Consider the following 21,285-nt stretch of genomic DNA (forward strand, 5'->3'; position numbering starts at 1 on the left):
TCACAAATTTAATGCAATATTTTTGTTTGGTGTCCCTTTTATAAGGGTAAATACTGACTTTCATATAAGAAAGGGTAACAAGCTTGGTTTCCTAACCCTCCCAGACTCTGGGTTTTAATGTCATATACCTTGCCCCTAAATGGTTTTCTCAGTCTTTTAAGAAGTAGCCACACAGATAAACTATCAAATGGCACCTGTTTGTATATACCAAAGAGAAATCCAGGATTAGCCTGATCTGAAATAAAGTCAAATATCTTGACTGCCATTGAAGCTGGGGAAAAATTGCTGGGAGAAGAGGCCTACATTTTGCAGAGACTTAAGCACATGCTCAACTTTATGTACATGAGTAATCCCACTAGCTTCAATGAGACTGCTAGCATGCGTAAAAGCTAGGCATGTGCATAATTATCTGTAGGATGATGGCCAAATTGGAGCATCCTCATTGTGCATTCACACCCTTAAGGGAAACAAAGCACCTGTTCAAAATTGTACAGGTAAAATTACCTTTAATTCCATAAACTAGTGGATTTTCAACTGTTTCATAGCAATGGGACTTGGATATAGCCAGATAAAAGGAATTGTTGGCTTGCTGCATCCACAAATGTCTATGGTGCAAAATAGTTTTAATACTCTTGCTTGGAAGACTATGGATTCAATTATTTAAAAGTGGTTTCTTTGCACTTTTTCTGAAATTCCGAGTAAACATGTTGTTTACCCAAGAGTTTAACATTGAGAGCATTTGACAGTGGAAGGGCTTTCTTTCATGTAGCAGTTTTAAAGTCAAAATACATCTTTGACACTGTTCAGTACTTAACCCTTTATTTTTAACTTTGAAAACGTACCTAGCAAAAATTTCATTAAACTTCATGAATGTTAAGGTTTTTTAAATTACCAGTAGAAATTTTGTTGAAAAAAGTCCTTCTGTTAGAATTTAGGTAATGTGGTATTAGTCATCCTGTTTCAGTGCATACATTTCCTGTGTACCAGGATACAACAAAGATGCAAAACATTGATGCAATGCATCATGAAAAGCTAGTTTGTATTTAATGAGAAAGATGGCTTTACACTGTACCTTTTGATATTTTTTTGGAGAAGTTACTACATTTGGATCTATTCTGAAGCTTGTTGGTTTTTTAAAATAAAATGTTACAGGTTTCACATTTTGTGCCTGCTTATAAACCTTTGGCCAGTACATTGATAAATTATGCAGATTTTGAATATCACACAAAGGAGAATTCAGTACTGTTACCTGTAGCTCTTAAATGTTTCAAGAAACATACAGAAGGTTAACATAAAGAAATCTGCACTCTTGAGTCAGCCTACGTCCTGAGCTGTGACAAGCACTTCTTGCTGCTGTATGGTATGAACTCTGAATTTCATTTGATGAATGTTAATTAAAACTGACATTTGAGCCTTCTATTAGCAAGTACTATCTACCTGAAAAGTGATGTAGTCTGTGACACACTGCCAGTTGAAGATCCATCTGCACATAAACCACTTTTCATGTTGCTTTAGTATCATTCACTCACTAATCAGAAGATAAACTTTAATCTAAACCAGCATTACAGGATCAGCATGTTTGTCCCTGACAGATTCCCATTCAGTCTCAAATGAGGTCACTTTTCAGTGAGATGCCAGCAAGAGCTTAGATTTGCAGTAAAACTGCCACTTCTAATTCCTGCTGTAGACAAAACATAGCCTTTAGATAGGGTTGATAAAATTTCAACTGTAGTGAGTACTTGGCCAGGCCCCTGGATTATCTAAATTCCCTGCTTTTCCATTACCAGCTAAGGCCTGAATGATGAGCTTGCTCAGATATTATCTGAGGAGACACGTGCATTGGCTTTTATTGCAAAGTAGCATATCTGTCCTTCCTGAAAGATCAAGGTGAGCTCTCAAATTATAGTGATGAAATGAGTCATTTATTTTTGACTTATGACTGGGATAGACCTTAAAGGAAAAAAGTGTTTTAAAGGGTTGCCACTTATCCCTAGTTCACAAAGAAACACACCTTATTCACATTCAGAATTCCCACCAATAGAAGCAGGCTGGGAGGATGTAGTTGAGTAACCTAATCCAATGCCTTTGCCTCACCTGAACTGCCTTCCCCCCTTATTTTTTTTAAAGCTTGTGGACCAAATATCATTAGGTCAGTGGAAGAAGTTACTTGCAGATACCTATAGGTGCTAAACAAGTATGTGTTGAAACTTATCTTCCGGTGTTTTTTTTCTTTTTTTTTTGAAGGGCTAGAATGACTGTGAACATTGGATTTGAACATTGATAGAGCAAAGGTTTAGGATTTGCATCAAACTAACACCTGTTGCTTTTCTGTGTTAAAACCTGGGCAGAAATCTTTGCCTGTGAAAAAAGGGATATGTAATCATTTCTCCAGTACAGAGTTGCATTAAATTTGTAATTCCAAAAATAACTGCAGCCATATAAGGACAGTGAGTTTTGTAGTGTTTGGGAGTTAACGTGCCAGAGGCAAAGAATCTTGTAGCAAAATCCCTGCTCCTCATCCATAGCCTGAGAGAGCAGCCTCGTGCAAAACCTAGGGTCTCAGAGATTGCATGTTCATATCTAAGAACTATAAAAGACCTGCAGATGCATATTGGCATAAAAACACTAGGACATAATCTCAACTATTGTAAACCAGCAGAGCTCTGCTCGTTCCAGTGGAGCTGTACCTGTTTATACTTGAGAATCTAGCCCATGACTCAGAAATACTTTCTGTGGCCTAAATCTATACGAAACCTCATTGTTAAATCAATGTACTCTCAGGACATCTCTGCGCTATGGACATTACAGCTGCAGCTATGCTAGTATAGCACCCTCGTGAAAAGGCTTTCTAGATTGGCGGAACAACCCTTTCCATTTATGTAGGTAACCCCTTCGGTAAAGGGCAGCGGCTGCCTTACTGGAGTAATTCTTTTCGTGTCTCAGCAATATAGCTAGGTTAACCTAAATGTGAAGTGTACACCAGCCCTGAATCAAAATGGGTGAGTATGTCTGAGTGTTTTTATGACTAGAGAACTGCACCGACAGCACCGCTCCTGGCTTAAGGCATAAGCACTATCGGTTTTATGGCTAGGACCCCAACACTGGGGGTCAGGAGTACCTGTTGGCACCTCAGTTTGTTTGAAAGAAAAGCTTTAAACGTCTCTGCTTTGGTTACTTTTGCTTAGCTATGCTGTATGCAGCCCCCGTGGCCTCATAGCTGGGAGAGGGGTGAAGTGTCCTCTTTTGTGTCTCACTGAATGGTTAAGTGCAGGGCCTATCTGCTTAGGGCCCTCTGCAGCACCGGTCTCAGGGAGGCCTCCACCTTGAGGAGACAGAAGAGTGCAGTGGACCAGGCCTGCTCGGCCCCCCAGGTTCCATGCCTGAGGGGCGGACAGAGGTTCCCTAGGGTGCCTCTCAGGGAGGAGGAAGGACGGGATCCTCGGCCACTCGCGGGGGGGGAGCAGAGCCCTAGGAGCCCAGCCGGGCCGAGAGAGCGCCTGACTGATCTGCCGGCCAGCGCCGAGGCTTGATGCAGCCGTGCATGCCCCCTGCATGCTGTCAGTCTCGGTGTAGTGGACTCCGCCCTCGTCCTCCGGGCATGCGCGCTCGTTTCCACAGCTCAGGGCTCCGCGCCTGCGCACTGCCCAGCGGAGCCGGAGCTCTGTGGCGGCGGCGGCGGCTGGGGGAAATGGCGGCCGTGGTGCTGGTGTCGGTGGAGAGCAGCTCGGGGGTGATGCCGGGCGGGAGCCCGGCTGCGTGTGGGGCTCCCGCGGGTCCCTGTGGGCCGGGTTCGTGGAGCCGGGCCCTGGACCGGGCCCTGGAGGAGGCGGCGGTGAGCGGGTCGCTGAGCCTGAGCGGCAGGAAGCTGCGGGACTATCCGCGGGGCAGCGCCGCCAACCACGACCTGAGCGACACCACGCAGGCCGGTGAGCGCGGGGCCGGGGCCGGGGCCGGGTGAGGGACCGTAACTGCCATCTTCCGCGCGCCACACCCCCGCCCCGCCCTGCCCCCAGCGCCGCCCGGGCGGGGCCCGCGAGCCAGGGCTGCTCGCCCAGCCGCCGGGTCAGTGCGGGGAGCCCGGGGCGCGGGCTGGGCTGGGCTCTGGAGCAGGGGCGCGGCCCGCTCCGGAGTCGCTTCGGAGTAGATGAGCTGCCTTGCCTACTGCAGCCCTTGCGCCGCTCCCCCCCCGGCCTGACTCTACGCCCTCGAGGCTTGGAGGAGTCACGAGTATCTTGCCAGCCCGATGAGCTGTCAGGCTCGCCAGGGCTGTTCGGCTTGCTTTTATGTGTCAAGGCGTTGATGTCCCTTTTTAATTGGCTAGACTTAATTTTTTTTTTTTATTAAAGCTAATGTTAAAATTATATAACATGCCGATTAAGGAAATCGTGTCTGAACTAAAGTAGCAACAGGTCCTCCGAGCCCCACTGCTGAGTATTGTGGTTTTATAATCTCACGTTGCTTTAAAAAGGAAAAAAACAACAACTTTTTTTCTATGGCTGTGGGAAAGCTTCACACTGACGAGTGAAACTGACTGCACTGTCAAATGTGTTAAGTGAAGCACCTGTAAAAATCCTTTTTGCTCTGTTCTCTTTCAGTTACAATAATCTTAGATGGAAAAGGAGTACTTGTGGCACTTTAGAGACTAACCAAAAGTGACCTGTAGCTCACGAAAGCTCATGCTCAAATAAATTGGTTAGTCTCTAAGGTGCCACAAGTCCTCCTTTTCCTTTTGCGAATACAGACTAACACGGCTGTTACTCTGAAACCAATAATCTTAGATGTTACTTGTAGCCAGAGGCAAAACCTTTTCAGACAAAAATGTTTGTCTTGTACATGTCTTTTTTGGATAAAATAATGAAAATATTGGATGGGAAGGGCATATCAAGGAATATTATGTAAGGAATGCTTATGAAGTTATTACCTGGAATGTAGAACTTGTGTTTTCTTAAAGCATTATACGGGGGAATTTTCCCTACATTTATTTTACTGTCTGGTTGTATAAAGAATATCTCAGCTAATCTTGGAAGGCTTCAGCCATGCTATTAGCCTTCAACTTCAGTTTCTTTTATGTATTCATTTTTGTTCATTGTTGATATTTGAGCTAATCTCTTCCTTGTTTCTCTGTAAAATTAGTTTGTGGTGCCTTGGTTCCAAGGACATTAGCTAAAAATAAACTGTACTGTGTTTTATTTTAAATAACTTCCAAATCTATCAAGTACATTCACAAGTGTATTGGCTGTGTTGACAGGGTGTTAGTTTATTTAAATCTTTCCATTTGGTTCTTTACATGGTTTAACTTTATAGTCTGTATGCCATATCGTATTTGGGAAAAAATAATTAAGGATAATTACAGATAGTAATAAAAAAGCCATACTGTTCAGGAAAAATCTGGCTTGTTTATTTAATTAATATACCTCAATGGACAGATAAAATGTTCCTTGTTTTATTCATACCATAATAATCTTGTACGGAAGAGTATGTAAATATAATCAGAGAATGAATGCTCAGTTGTCTAGTATGTATGTATAAATGCGACTAATGAATAAGGTTGAAAAATCTGTTAAGGGGTTGTCCTTTTTATTGTTTAAAATGCTGTTCATTTATTGTACTTTTAAAAACAATTATGGGAATTCTTGTTTCCACAAGTGTTCCCATCTATTGTGATTAATATTTGCATTGTAATTGTTCAAGAACCGTAAATGCTAATAAATAGCAACGCACACCATACACTTCATGCATCGTCATAACAATGAGCAATGAAACTTTCTAAATAGTGAATGGAAAGCTGTGTATTTTCTTTTTTCCTGAGTGAGAAGCTGTGCTTAAATCTATTTTGGGAAGGCCACTACAGGTGTCTTCTTCCATTTTTGGTGGAACATATTTTATGATGATTCTTTGTTTTGGATGAGGCTTGAATATGGGAGAAAAATATCATACAGCTGTTCCTAACATCTGAATATCAGTTGCGCACGCAGTATAAATTTATTTCAATTTCTGTCTTTTCCGTCTCACATCAATTTCCTTTGGGTGGAAAGTCGTACTTAATTCTATTTACAGTCATGTGGAGTCTACTTATATATAGTACTCATAGTTTGCTGGGAGCACCATGTACCTAAAAAAGACAGTTTTGTACCTTGAAGATGTACAGCTAAGGCCCCCAATCCTGAAAAAAACTTACACATGTACTTAACTTTAAGTGCTGTTAGTAGTTCCATTAAAATCAATAAGACTAGACTACTCACATTGTATAAAGATAAGTACATGTGTATGGGCTTGTCTACACAAAAGTTTGAGTTTCACTATACTGAAAGAGATAAAAGCAGTAAACCTGCCTCGTGTGGATGCAGTTATACTGGTATAACTTATTACCATATAGGAAGAGGAATAATCTATACCAGTATAAAGCACCATATCGCTATGACTGAATCCACGCTAGGGGGTCGTACTAGTATAACTATATTGGTTTTAAAAAACCGGACCCCTAACTGACATAGTTATACCATACAAAAACTGTGTGTAGACCAGGCCTAATCTTCACGGGTTCAATGGGCTTGACTGCAAGATCTGATATAAGTGAACCTAAAAAAGAAGTCGGGTCAGTAGGGGGAGTCTTAGGATGTAGAGATTACAGCTATAAGATCAAATTTACTTGGATAGTCAGTGTAAGTCTTGAAATTGGTATTTTTATACTGTAAATGGGAAGAAGTCCTAAAACAAATGTATTTTACTACTGCTATTCTTTGTGAAAAGCAAGGTTCTATGAAACTTTGGCTCCCTAATTCACTTTTTAAAACCCTGTTGTTTCTCAAGCAATGTTAATCAGAACAGTAGATGCAGTTCGTATAAAACTGTGAATTTATTATATTTCCCAATTCTGTACATGGGTTGGGTGAATGTCATAGTGGTTTTATGTTAGTGTAGTAAATGCACTACATTCACACCAAGTCTTGAGCTAAAAAACACCTTGGAAACAGAAGTTAATAAATTTCATTACTGTACCTGCTTTTAAGCAGTTCCAAGATCAGCTATACTCAGGCAGTTAACATTTTATTTCCTAACATCCAAAAGTAAACCACAAATAAATAATGGATGTGATGGCACAATACTACTTTGGTTAAATTTTCTCTCACTGTTTTATGTATTAAACCAATACTTAAGGTAAAGATATTTTGAGACTGCTACCCTACCAGATTGTTTGTTTGTTTTTGTAACATTTTAATAACTTTTCCAAAAGAGATGTTGTGCTTCCACAGAATAAACATGGGTCCCTTACCGGTAGTTTGATAGGTTTTTGGGGAGTAAATTGAAAGCAGATGTTCCTATTTACTTATAAAGAATAAACACTGAAAATTTTTACACTCTGAGATTCTTAATATACTGTGTAAACACAATAACATATTGTCTTTCAGTGATTGTTCAAGAAGTTTTGTCTTACCTTAGAAGTAATTGCAGGTCATGCCCAAACTACATGTGTAATGACACAAGTAATAAGAAATGTCATTGAGTGTATTATGTTACTAATTTGTAAAGCACCATAATTTTGCATGCCGTTTTCAAAACATAATTTAGCCCATGTGATTGCAATCTCTGTCCCACTGTGTCTTTGCAATTTCACTTGCAAACAGTTGACCAGATATCCAGTAACATCTGTCCAGCGTCAGGGCCACCTTTTAAAATGGTATATCATTAACAAAGTCAGGGAAAATATTTTGGTAATATAAGAAACAGGACTAAAATGTTAGCAAAACACACTTCTATACATTATAAGGTTACATACACTGAGGCGGATTAATGTAATTTGCTTCGTTCTACAGCTGTTCTATAGGGTGTCTTCACAGTAGTTTTATCAGTTGCTGACATTTTAGATGAGATTATCTAATGAAATATAACGTGTCTTGAGAAACTCAGTATGGCTCATGTAGTTAAGAAATGTTGGCAAAAATATTTATTCTTAAAGCCACAAAACCAGTGTCATAACCCTACTAAAATTAAATAATTGTTTTAAATAAAACTCCTTTGGGTTATTATATCATGAATATTCATTTCATAATACTGTTCAGTTCAGATGAGCTCAGATTGGGAGGAAGAAGTGCTGGATCTCTACTCAAACTGTGTTCACAATGCTAAGCTTATGAGGGTATAGCTCACCAAATCCGTTCCCTGACATTGCACAGGCGTGGGCATTGGTGCACCGTAGTCTCTCCTGTTCTCTACTTTTGGCAAATGATAGTTTAGTTTCCTGATGGCTGTAATACTTGAGTCTAATTCAGGCAGGGTGGATTGACTTAAATCAAAGCAATCTGAATCAGTGATTCTAAATCACAATGTGGAAAACCTCAATTTAAATAAACAATTTAAATCAATGTTTCTGTTTGTACTTCCTTTATTTTCTGAAGAAAGGTGGATTCTCATTGGTTGATGTGACCATTAAAACATGCTGATTTACTACTAAATCAGAGGTCTTCAATCTGTCGGATGCCCCTCCCCGGGGGTGTGGAGTAAAGTTCTAGGGGTTGTGGCTGGGGCCGGGACCAGCCCCCACAGGGTGCGGAGGGGGAGTACTGCATAGTTTCGCTTCTAGCCCCTGCTGCTGGCTGTGTGCTGGGGGATCTGCTCCCTGCCAGCCCAGGGTCCCGGCTGCGGCTGCAGGCCTCAGCCCCGTGGCTGAGGGTCCGCTCCCAGCTGTGGCCCCAGCCTCAGCCCCCTTATCCTGGTCCGCATCCCCCCGCTCCTGGAGCCATGGTCCCACTCCCAGCTCCATAAATGGGGGCACAAGATAAAAAGTTTGGGGACCACTGTATTAAATCCTTTACACTAGATTTGGTGTATCTTTTTGTTACCTTGGAGAGTTCACTGTAACTATATACATTTATTTAAGCTATTATATAGCTTAATATTTTCAGGCTTATTAATTGTATGTTTTTTAGTGTGTTAGAAAATGGTGAATGGTATAGTGCTTATTTACTAGATAGTTAACTTTTTGCTAATGTTTTGTGTTAAACTGCATTAGGATGGTAACTGGAATTTAATTAAACACACAAAACATCACACAAAATTAATTTTTATTAAACTAAACAAGTCCTACATGAGCTATTGTGCCATATTTATGAATATTGAACTTAAACGTTAGATTTACCCCCCCCATTCTTTCTTTATATAGAAAAGCAGCCTTTACCTCATAGTTTTTGATAGAGGCTCAAGCATTCAGCATATTTATACGTTTTAAGCTGATATAGTATAGGTGTAGGCCTTAACATATTTTGTATTAAATTCAGATTTCATTTTAAATATGTTTATTTTTAAAAAGAAAAATTTCTTATTTCGATAACAAAATAAAAAAAATGGAACAAATTCTGTTTTCTTTTAAATTTTTTTCCAGTAACAAACATTGTGTTTTATCCACCCTGAATCCCAGTTATTGGGCTCAACCTAGGGGTAACAGGGCGGGTTTTAGTGAACTCTGGTGTGCAGGAGGTCAGACTAGATGATTTGATGGTCCCTTCTGGCCTTATACCATATAACTCTTTAAAATCCAAATATCTAGATGTTTCTGCTAAAATGAAATAGTTTACAATATTGACAATTTGAATTGTCTTCATTAGGCTCCCTAATTAGCAATCCATTTGATGAAAGTACTTCAGACTCTTGGGACCAAACGCACCCACCCATCCCCAGCAAGACCTGAACACTGCTTTGTTCAGAGGTTCTAAGAGTGGTTGTGGGAGAGAAGAGATGAGGAAGAAGCCTACTTCTTCACCCAAACCTAGCAGTTTAGCAACAATGGCTGCATAGCCTTTGGACAAGACTCTAGCTATTTGAATATGGTCACATTGGGATCTGATCTCCAGTTGCTATCAACAGGGTCTCTAATTGTGCAAAGTGCTTGCTCCCCAGTCTTTGCTTTCTGTGATGCTTCCAATTTCTGGTGCCCTGGATAATGTCTGAACTCCAGACATGACTGCTGGATCCTTGGTCTTGGCTAACAGAAATAACCCAGGATAATGTTTCAGTAACGTTGTCTTAGTTCTCTTAATTTCTCCTTTTTTACACTAAGTGGTATGTGAAGAGAAAAGTGAAATGTGAGGTTTGAATGTACACTGGCACATTTATTTAATGAATCCTGATCATATTACTGTTTACTAGAGAGTTAAGCTTTGCGTTACTGGTCTAAACTCTTTGAGGCAGAGGCAATCTTTTGTGTGTGTTTGTACAGCGGCTAGCACACTGGGGTCCTGGTCTCTGCCTGGGCCTCCTAGGCACTATTGCAATACAATAATAAATAATAATAGTCTCACTTCTGTATATTGTTAAACTGACCTTTTAAAAAAATCTAGTCTTCTAATAAACTCCTCTCCATTTCCCAGTTATATTTGATTCTAGGCTGTCCTTTAAGATTTCGTACCACTATATATCAAACTGGTTTTTCATGATCAAGTACTTGCTATCTACAGGCATGCTATAGATACGTTACTGGAAGTAATGGGACAACCATGTTGGGGGGAAAAAGGTTGGGGGTAGTAAAACTGGTATGAGAATGCTTTAGTCCTGCAAGCATGTTGAATGGGATATCAAGAGGATAGGAAAAAATTGTGTGGATGTTCCTATGGTGATCAGACATCCCAATATTATTAGGACTGTCTCGAAATTAGGGACTTTGTCTTATATAGGCACCTATTACCCCTCCCCACCCCGTCCTGATTTTTCACACTTGCAATCTGGTCACCCTTGATGTTCCCCTCATTCTATTTCCAACACCCCTTCCTCTTCGATTGAACTTATGCTTGAAGGCAGCAAATTTATGTTAGTTACACGTTGAATATTTACGTTATTTTGTAACCATTTACAGTTAATCTCTTGTAAGTTTCTTGATCAGCACATTGTTTTACAGTTTATATGCTCTAGGTTTTGGGCCAATGAGACTTTAAATGGAAAAGCTTTTCTTTGAACTGAGTTGAATTCAGTGGCATTCTACTGATGACAGACTTGGCTCCCATGTGCTCCCATTTAGCAAAACAAATTATTTTAAGCAAGTAATTTTAAACTGATGGTTTAGCTCTCGACTGAAGCTGACATAATTGGTTTCTTCAATAACAGAAAACAGCAGTAAAGAATTAGAGGTGTGTGGCAAACTTTACAAATTATATTGAATTTGCTAAAAATAACAATGTGATGTGATAGTTTACAAGGTGTAACTCTATTCAGGGGTTCTTCTCTTTAATAATTAATCATGCTGGAATTTCATGCTTTATGATATCAGCCAAACTACCTGAATTTGTAGCTATGCATTTACTTGAAGATTATGGGCTGTGCAGTATACTTTCTCCTTGAACCATTGGTGTTCATTATCGACATTCATGCTATAAATGCATCTTAGGGGTTTACAGTTTGGTTATGTGGGCTAAAAATTGAGTTAAAATATTTCTTTAGATCTCTAAATTATAGGTATTTAGAGAAGCCATTTAGTGGTATCATACAGTGTTCTTTTTTATAAAATAGCTTTGCATAGTGTCGACAAGTATGTTTTTTTAATATATCCTTGTGGAAGTGGGGAAAGAACACCCTGCTTCCACTCTGAAACAACTTTTTTTCCCTTCATGCCATCATCTTCCTTTCTACCTTCAGAGGCTGGGGGTGTCTTTAAGGAGAGAGAATTATGATCCTTCACCAATCAGTAGTGTTACTGTTATGTAACTTAAAGCATTTACTCCTCATCCCACATAGGATAAAAGCATTGACCATGTAATGCTCTCAAAACTTGCCTGCTCAGAAGAGAAATAGTTTAATGGGAAATGAGCTTCTCTTAGTTTTTGCAGAAAAGATATTGGGTTCTTGAGATTATAAAGTCAAGCATTCAGACTTAAGGAAATGCCAGAATTAAGGTTGCCTATGCAACCTTTAATTCATATCTCTTGTGCATATGCGTTATGATATGGTCTTTAATTACATGATCTCATACTGTTTTTTGCACAAGATTCCTGTCTTATTCAGTGTATGGGAAGACAGTCCTTAATTAACAAGCAGCTATTCGATATTTTGTCTTCACCTCACGTTCAGTGTGTGGCTGTAGACTTTATTTACTGCATGCTATTCAAACCTTGCGCTGAAAACAGAATTATTCGTTTCCTTGTCAGCTTTTCTCTGGCACTCATCACTATAGTGAATGCTTCATAAACATTAATTTATTCCACAGCTGTGAGATGCTGAGGGTATTATTCACATTTTACAGCTGGGGAGCTGAGGCACAGAAAGATTAAGGTCAAATGTGTTTACTGATTTTGAGTGCCCAATCTGAGATGCCTAGGACCTGATTTTTCAGAATATGTAGAATTAAATAGCACTTAATATGTCAAAGCCCAGCTCTGAGTGCTCAGCACTTCTGCAGATATGACCCTCGGATATTAAGTGAGGCACCCCGAAAATAGGAAGCACATAGTTGGTGAATACCTGTGAAAAGATTGGTTTAAGTGACTTATCAAGCATCACATAGAAATTCTGTGGCAGAGGCAGGGGTAGAATCCAGTTTCTCAGGGCAACATTCAACTGCTTTGACCATGAGACCATCCTTTCTCTACCTGTAATCCCCAGCTGCATTCACTGCACACCTTCCAACTTCTGCAACAAATGAGCCAGGTGTGTTACAGACAACAGCCTACTTCACTACGTAACCCTGATTCATCCCCAGAGCAGATTTGCATATTGCACAATGAAGAGAAAATACAGTATTGAATAGCTGCTCATTAATTGAACACCATCCATCCTGTGCACTGAATGAGGCAAGGGTCCTGTGGGGGGAAAATAGTATGTGACCATGTAATTAAGACTGTATCATAATGCCCATGCACAAAGGGGGGCTGCATTAAGGTTGCACAGACCTTTCTGCCTGTCTTCTGCTCCATCCCCTGCATTCTGTCCTTGTTCCAATCCTGTCTTTTCCCCACTCCTGCTTCCTTGTCACAGTTCCGTTCCCCTTGCTTATACAGTCCCAGTCCTTAGGCTTCTCATACCAGTCCCAGTTTCCTTGCCCAGTCAGTCTTAGTCTCCCTGCAGAGTCCCAGTCTGCCGTCCTCCCAGTGTTGTGTCTCTCCCCCTCCTCCCATACAGACTAGTTCTCCTCTCCTGGCTGTTCATCTGATTTGTCTGCCCCTGCCCCTCTGGCCTCCAGTTTTCTGTCCACCCCCCAATTTTATCAAGTCTATAACCCACATTTGAATGCACTTATGCAGGTGGGGGGGGGGGGAGATTTCACCAATATTACTTCCTGCTGAGTATTTTGGAAAACACATGGCTTCCCAACCCGTAAATGCAAAATATATTTCCAATAAATCGAGGCACAAGGGTTGCCAAATCAGTACTCCAGAGGGCTGTAAGAAAGCATGCAGTATTTTAGATTCATAGGAATTACTGGCAGATGTTTCATATCGTCTCTTTGATTTTTGGTGTCTGAACATAAAATGTCCTAGTTAAAGACAATTTAATTTACCTCTAGTTCTGTAAAGATAAATATTACTGGTTCATTGGTGTGTTATTAGAGTGAAGTTGGTCTTTCATGAAAACTAGAGGTTAATGACATCTGACACTTCTGAGTTTTTTTAAATACTGTAAAAGAACATGTTAGAGCAATTCTTTTCTTACCTCACACAATTCCAGAAATCCTGGACTTTGCCTTGTCTGTTTCAGTATGTGGTAGGGAGGGAGGGAAATTAAGTAAATATAATATTTTTACCTTTTCATGCTGTTATAATCTGTGAATGATTTTCCTATGTAGTAAAACCCTATTGTCTGGGGAAAGGTGATCTTTTTGTTTATATTCAGAAGTAATACTGTTGCTTTGAGAGTTGCCTCAGTAATCCTCATTTGTGGGAGCTGTGCACTTGACTTTAAAGTGGGAATCTGCAAAAGTAATAAACTCAAACCACGGTAGCTGGTGAGTACCTTTATTTTCTTGGAGTGAGAACTCGTTAAAGCCATCAGAAATTATGCAAAATAACACTGGCTTATACCTCAGAAATGGATCCTTATTTGTTGGCAAGAAAATATTCAGATTTTTATTTTTGTAAATAGTTTGCTTTTCATTTAGTATGGTGGTTGTACCTGATCATGATGTCACGGCATCTCATATATTCTTTTGTGGCTGTATAGTCTGATCTGCCAGGAGCAAGGTCATGAACAGATGTCACATAGGAATGCGTGGACTTCCCTTGAAGACTCTGAATGATGCTTGGCCTTTTTTCAGTCAGTTTTTTGCATCAGTCTTTCTCAGATTACCTACAGCCTTTATTGATAGTTGCTCTTCATTCAGATCCATCCTTGACTGTGTCTTCAAAGTTATCAATATTTGTGCTGCACAAGTTGAGAGTCTGCTTATTGCTGTATTTAAAGCATTTATGGTGACCACCTTTTGTGCACTTTCCAAGTTTCAGTTCTCCATAGAGGACATATTTCGGGAGCCTCTCATCACCTGTTCTGATAACATGACCTGTCCATCTAAACTGAGCTTTGATAACTGTTGCCTCAGTGCTGTGTGTGTTGCTCTTTCAAATTCTCAACAGTCAACATATTAAAAGGTGAAACAAATTGCATGATTATAAAGAAATTTGGTAGATTTTTTTTTTAAGCCAGATAATTAATTTTTGGGTGGTGATGGGACAAGTGGAAATTTAACCCTGCTTAATCCATTATTATTATTTACCAGGACTGTTGAATTTCTTCTAGTCGAGTCCCACCCATTTCCAGCCCACCTTGATTATCATACACATTGTAAGGAGAGTGATCACTTTAGATAAGCTATTACCAGCAGGAGAGTGGGGTGGGGGGAGAGAAAACCTTTTGTAGTGATAAACACCCATTTTTTCATGGTCTGTGTGTATAAAAAATCTTCTGTATTTTCCACAGTATGCATCCGATGAAGTGAGCTGTAGCTCACGAAAGCTTATGCTCAAATAAATTGGTTAGTCTCTAGGGTGCCACAAGTACTCCTTATCATGGTTATGATTACAAATGGTGTGGGAATAAGGAAGGTTTAGACTACCTTAATTATCTTATACTGATGCTTAAATTTGCTAGTTCTTCAATGAGTGGGAAAAATCTTTCAATGTAGAATGAGCAATTTATGCTTACCATGTTAATCTTGGTTTTCCTTAATATCGCTACTAATTATAAAACTATTTTTTGCTGCAGGGGTTTGCCGCCTTAGAGTTTATTGCCTCCTGTTTGATTTTTTCACTGACATCCTAATCCTGAGATTGATATCAGTTATTTCTCTAATGGCAAACTGGTGTTATGGGCACAGGATTATTTGCTAAACAACCGAGGAGAAAGCAAGCAGCGCTGAGAAATACGAAGATGATGATATAACAATAGAGAGCACAGAAATACTTATTCAGTACATTTTTAATGAAAATATTTATTGTCAGTAAACGGTGTGAAACATCTATAAAGGGGTGGACAACCTGTGGCTCCGGAGCCACATGCGGCTCTTCAGAAGTTAATACGTGGCTCCTTGTATAGGAACCAACTCTGGGGTTGGAGCTACAGGCACCAACTTTCCAATGTGCCAGGGGTGCTCACTGCTCAACCACTGGCTCTGCCACAGGCCCTGTCCCCACTCCACCCCTTCCCATCCCCTCCCCGAGCCTCCTGCACACCACGAAACAGCTAATCAGGAGGTGCAGGGAGGGACGGGGAGGTGCTGATCCGTGGGGCTGCCAGTGGGTGGGAGGTGCTGGGATGGGGTGGAGCTGATGGAGGGAGGGCTGCTGATGTATTACTCTGGCTCTTTGGCAATGTACATTGGTAAATTCTGGCTCCTTCTCAGGCTCAGGTTGGCCACCACTGATCTGTACCCTCCAACCCCTCCACGCACACAAAATGGCGCATATGGGTCTGCCTTCTGAAGTTTCTGTTCTCCTTGAGGATACTGTTTTTGATTAAACATGAGTTTGCTGAGCTCCATTTTCAGTAAAAGGTGCCGTCATGTCATTTATCATAGGACTGCATTAAACTACAAGCTTCATACAATGATTAAAGCCACATCTGTTTTACATCTGGTTTTGGTATGTTCTTGCAATTGTTGTGAAACATTTTTCCAAAGATTTTTGTGTTGAAGGTAGACTCTCTCAATTTATTTTTAACTCCACTCATACAGTATTATCTAACTACATCTATACATTGTACAAAAATGGTTTGAAATAAGATGCAGAGAATTTTGGTTACAACTTTGTCAGTGTTTGAATACTGAGTAATTCTGTTTGAGTTCTGGTTGAAAATGTTAGGATCTTTCTATTCTCTCTTTTTAGATCGGGGTTAAGAAACACAATTCTGGTTTGGAATATCGGATTCTTGAATCTGTATTTTCATACAGATTTTCAAATCTGTAGAATTAGAGGTGGATTAGATTGTCTATTGGTTTGATTCAGTATGGCAGTTGCTCTGTTCCTATAAAGTCAGAAGGCTTTTCCCCCTTTAATAGCTTCCTGTTTACATAATATATCAATTTGCTTTGATAACTCATTTATAATACTCAAAGATATGGTTTTGAGAGTCACATGACATACACGGAATAGTGCCAAAATTTTTATATCTGTATTGGGTTTGGCTTTTTGTATTTTGACAGAATTAAAAGTATAGCACTGGGGAAAAGGTTAGTAGCAGAGGCCCGAAGTATAATAGATTGTTGAAGCACATCTGCATTTCAGTTGTTTTGAGAACTCTGTGGCTGATTGTGATATGGTATAATATATTTTTTTAAAATTTACTTGCCCCTATACCTTTTTCATTTTTAAAAATCTGGTTTACTCCATCTTGTTATAATTCTATTTTCATATGCCTTGCAAATTGAAGCATGTATATGGTGACCATAATGAAAAGTCTGTTATGAATGCTGTAATCTAGTTTTACCCTGGGTTTGCATCTTGTAGGTTCGTTTAAGGGTATAATTTTGTGGCCACAAACGCCTCCACACAATGTGTTTTCTAAAAACTCAGTATTTCAGAAATTGAAAATAGTGTTGGATGTAGTACATTGTAGGTAATCCTGCTTTAATGCTCTTCCTACTCTATTCACATTTCGTGTTGTCTTTACTTGATGTGAGGTCATCTGTCAGTTCATCGATTTCATATAGGCCCAAGTGCAATAACAGTAATGAAATAAATAATTAGAAATAGCTGTTCTTGCCAAAAGCTTTATTCCCTGTGAAGTTAAAATGCTCTGTATGTTTTTGTATAGTTTAAATTGCTTTTCTGTACCATTTTATACTGCTCAGAGGAAAGAAAAGAATTGTGTTTAGGGCTATTACTTAGTTAATATTTGTACAGGACTTTGAAGTTGTAAAGTGCTGTATAAGTGCTAAATTGTTTTGAATACCTTCTAGTGCAGGATTTGAGTATGAATGAAGTACTATGGCTGTGCACTAGTATGTAACTGTCAGTGTTCCTTCCCTACTATGAACTCTGGGGTACAGATGTGGGGACCCACATGAAGGACCCCCTAAGCTTATTCTTACCAGCTTAGGTTAAAACTTCCCCAAGGACAGATTCCCTTTCTTGCCTTGGGATCGCTGCCACCACCAAGTGATTTAACAAACAGTCAGGGAAAGGACCACTTGGAGTCCTATTCCCCCACGCCTACACTCCCTTTCCTGGGGAAGGCTTGAGCATATATCCTCACCATTTGGTTACAAAGGGACTACAGACCCAAACCAAAGGGACTACAGACCCAAACCTCTGGGTATTAGAACAATGGAAAAATCAGTCAGGTTCTTAAAAAGAAGGATTTTATTTAAAGAGAAAAAGGTAAAAGAATAATCTCTGTAAACTTAGGCTGTTAGTTAACCTTACAGAGTAGCAGAAAATTCAAAGAGCACAGAGGAACCCCCTCTAGCCTTAGTTTCAAAGTTACAACAAAACAGGGATAAACCTTCCTCTAGCAAAGGGAAAATTCACAAGTTGAGAAAACAAAGGTAAACTAAAAGAAAAGGAGTACTTGTGGCACCTTAGAGACTAACCAATTTATTTGAGCATGAGCTTTAGGTAAACTAATACGCCTTGCCTGACTGTTACAAGTTTGAAATATGAGAGACTTGTTCAGAAAGATTTGGAGAACATGGATTGATGTCCAGTCCCTCTTCGTCCCAAGAGCGAACGGCCCACAGAAAAAAAAAAAAAACAACCCCCAACACAAAGCCTCTTCTTCCTCCCCCAGATTTGAAAGTATCTTTGGTCCCTATTCGTTCCTTTGATCAGGTGCCAACCAGGTTACTTGAGCTTCTTAACTCCTTACAGGTAAGGAGGAATTTTAGGCTGCCCCTATGGTTATAACTTTTAAAACATGTTATCTTTTCTTTTATAAATATAATTTAAAATGGGGCACCTTGGTTTACCTGTTAAATTTTAGCTAATACAGTGTAATTTATATGCATTTGCTCTGAAGTGCTACTCTAGAAAAGTGGATTAGCTACCATTTAAAAAAAAATCAATAGAATATTTCTGCTAATATGACACACAACTTCCAATTAGTTTTAAAAAGATAGTTTCATGTACTATAACTGCCTTGAATCTTGATGCCAAATTTTGTTGTTTTTACAGTTGTATTTTCCTATTTTTGAAACATGTTTCTTCTCTTAACGTGTAAAACAAGACTGGAAATTGCAAACTGACTAACTTAAACTATACAAGGAAAATAGGGAAACGGACCAAACACAAAATGCTGTCAGGTGTGCAAAGTTAAATGGAAAACATTCTTATTTCAGTTTTCGTAAGATAGATGTTACATCTAACAGTAGTTAGATTTTCAGACAGAAGTGTGACTTCTGAGTTGATTGAAACAACGAGGAGTCCAGTGGCACCTTAAAGACTAACAGATTTATTTGGGCATAAGCTTTCTTGGGTAAAGAACCCACTTCTTCAGATGCATGAAATGAACATTTGAATTGACTGTGTCCCTTCAATATACAATTACTTTGTTCAAGCCCTGAATATATTGAACGCTTAATAACTGGAAGTGTATATTTTCCAGTGATAGTTATGAAATTTGTGAAAGTGCACCAGATTAGGTCCAGGGACAGTGCCCTGTATAAAGGACCAATCTCCCAGCCCTGTTAGCTCTTGGGAATGGGTAAGATGATGTGATTTTCACCAGGGAGCTTGGGTGCTCCATCTTTTATATTATCCTCTGGCTAGAGCTCTGGGTGTCTGATTCAATTTAGGCTGAAAGTTAAAAACTTGGCCTGCTCTAGCTGCTAGAAAGGAGACTTGTCTTCTCTCCTTTCCTACCTCTTGCATTCTACGTCCTGCTGCTGCAGGGATGGAGGTAGGGTCTCAATTCTACTCCAGTACCTCTACTCCATAAAATTACTCTGTTTGGTTCTCCCCACATGAATAACTTCAGTGCTTGCTTCTGCAAAGCTTTCCCAAACAGCAGCAGCATGATATTAATGTGGTTCTTGGCAGTTTTCACTGCTGCCTGCAAGGATCTGAATGGCAGTCTGGAAACTGACAAGAGTCAAATTAATTTCACTGTGTTCTTGTTAGGTAAAAGAAGAGGCACTGAGCTACCTGTCTGCCGATTGAGGAAGTCAGCACTACATCATTTTAAAAGCAGTTAATATGTGAACTGTTGTCTTTAACAATAAGAATTAGTAACACTGCTCTCACTCCTTTTTTTTAAAGGTTCAGTTGATGAGAAGCTGATAGCTTAAGGCGGCCCCTCTCACTAATCTGAGTATACTGTCAAACTCTGAATATGTTGGTGCACTGGAGATCTTGTGTCTTTCTATTTTTTGTACCACATCAAGAGAGAGAAACAAAAGTTCATATTCAATATCCTTGTAGTCAAAACAAACTGAAATGTCTGAATTTCATCTCTCTCCCCATTGACTTTTTTTTTCTGGCTGCATAAAGAAATCTTTTACCATTGTATTTCCTGTTTCTACATATCTTCTTCCTTCTCCTCATTTGACTGGCACATCCTGCTTCCTGGCTGCTAATGCTGAGGTGATCTGTGGTCGTGTCTGATACGTTCAGAGAGAAAGGTGTCTACCTCAAAAGCCAAACAATGATCATACAAACACATCTAATTACAGGCTTGTATTCTGTAGTTTTGAGTCATACCAGGAAAAATGAATAAAATCACAGGTCACTTTCCTTCTTTTAAAGCTGAATTTTTAAAATTTTGTAGTACAGAAATTAATTTTGCTACTACCGGTAGTACTAGTTTGTTAGAACATTTTGGACACTTTTATGTTTGCTACTTCACACAAAACAAGAGTTTGAAGCAACACCACGCATGATGTAATCGCATACAATTTTACAGACTAAACAGGGTCAGGGCTGATCAATACTTGGATGGGACACTTCTAAGAACTATCCATGGATTGCAGGCTTTTGTGGCTAATGAGGTGGCACTTTTTGTTTGAACCAATGCCTCCCATATGATGATGGAGCACAAGGATACTGGAGGTGTCCTTTCAGGTGCGAGAGGAAAACAACTTGCACACAACAGTGCCTTTCATTTAAGTGTCTCAAATTGGTTGACAAAGGTGGCCGTTTTAGAGCTGGGGAGATTGAGGCACAGGTTGCTTAATGAGATGTCCAGGACTGTGCAGTGAGTCAGTGACAGAACTGGGAATGGTACCTGGGTCTCCAAACTCCCCGTCCTATACTTTAGTCTTTGGGAGGCTTAAAAATGTACTGGGTATCTTCTAACCCCACAAGCAAATACAAACATTGGGACCCACCTCCCAGGGGATAGGGCAGGGGCGGGCAAACTCTTTGGCCTGAGGGCCGCATTGGGTTTCGGAAATTGTATGGAGGGCTGGTTAGGGAAGGCTGTGCCTCCCCAAACGGCCAGGCGTGGCCCGGCTCCCGCCCCTGTCGTCCCCCGTCCCCTCCTCCACTTCTCGTCCTCTAACACCCCACCCCCCGGACTCCTGCCCCATCCAACCCCCTCTGCTCGCTGTCCCCTGACCGCTCCCAGAACCCCTGCCTCTGACTGCCCTCTGCCGCCGCATGCAACCCCCCCCTCCTTCCTGACTGCCCCCCCCGGGACCCCTGCCCCATCCAACCCCCCTGTTCCCATCGCTCTGACCTTCCTGACCCCTATCCACCACCACCTTGAACTCTCCTGCTCTCTATCCAACCCCCCTGCTCCCTGCCCCCTTACCGTGCTGCGTGGAGCACTGGTGGCTGGCAGCGGGGCTGCACCAGGACAGGCAGCTGCGCCACCCGGCTGGAGCCAGCCACATCACTGTGCAGCATAGAGCACCGGATCAGGCTGGGCTCTGCAGCTGCG

At 40.5% G+C, this 21,285-nt stretch overlaps 1 protein-coding gene across 6 annotated transcripts in view; it reads left to right on the forward strand.

Moving 5' to 3' along the window:
• The first annotated feature begins 49 nt into the window (after positions 1 to 49).
• LRCH3 (leucine rich repeats and calponin homology domain containing 3) overlaps positions 50 to 21,285 on the forward strand; it is a 104,216-nt gene continuing 82,980 nt past the window's right edge. For all 6 annotated transcript variants that reach the window (XM_073359115.1, XM_073359112.1, XM_073359111.1 and 3 more), the window contains exon 1: positions 50 to 3,926. In XM_073359115.1, the coding sequence (XP_073215216.1) occupies positions 3,530 to 3,926 (397 nt within the window). In that variant the 5' untranslated portion in view covers positions 50 to 3,529. The remainder of the gene's footprint in view (positions 3,927 to 21,285) is intronic.

The sequence above is a fragment of the Lepidochelys kempii genome, chromosome 9 (assembly GCF_965140265.1).
Source record: "Lepidochelys kempii isolate rLepKem1 chromosome 9, rLepKem1.hap2, whole genome shotgun sequence".
Classification (NCBI taxonomy): domain Eukaryota; kingdom Metazoa; phylum Chordata; order Testudines; family Cheloniidae; genus Lepidochelys; species Lepidochelys kempii.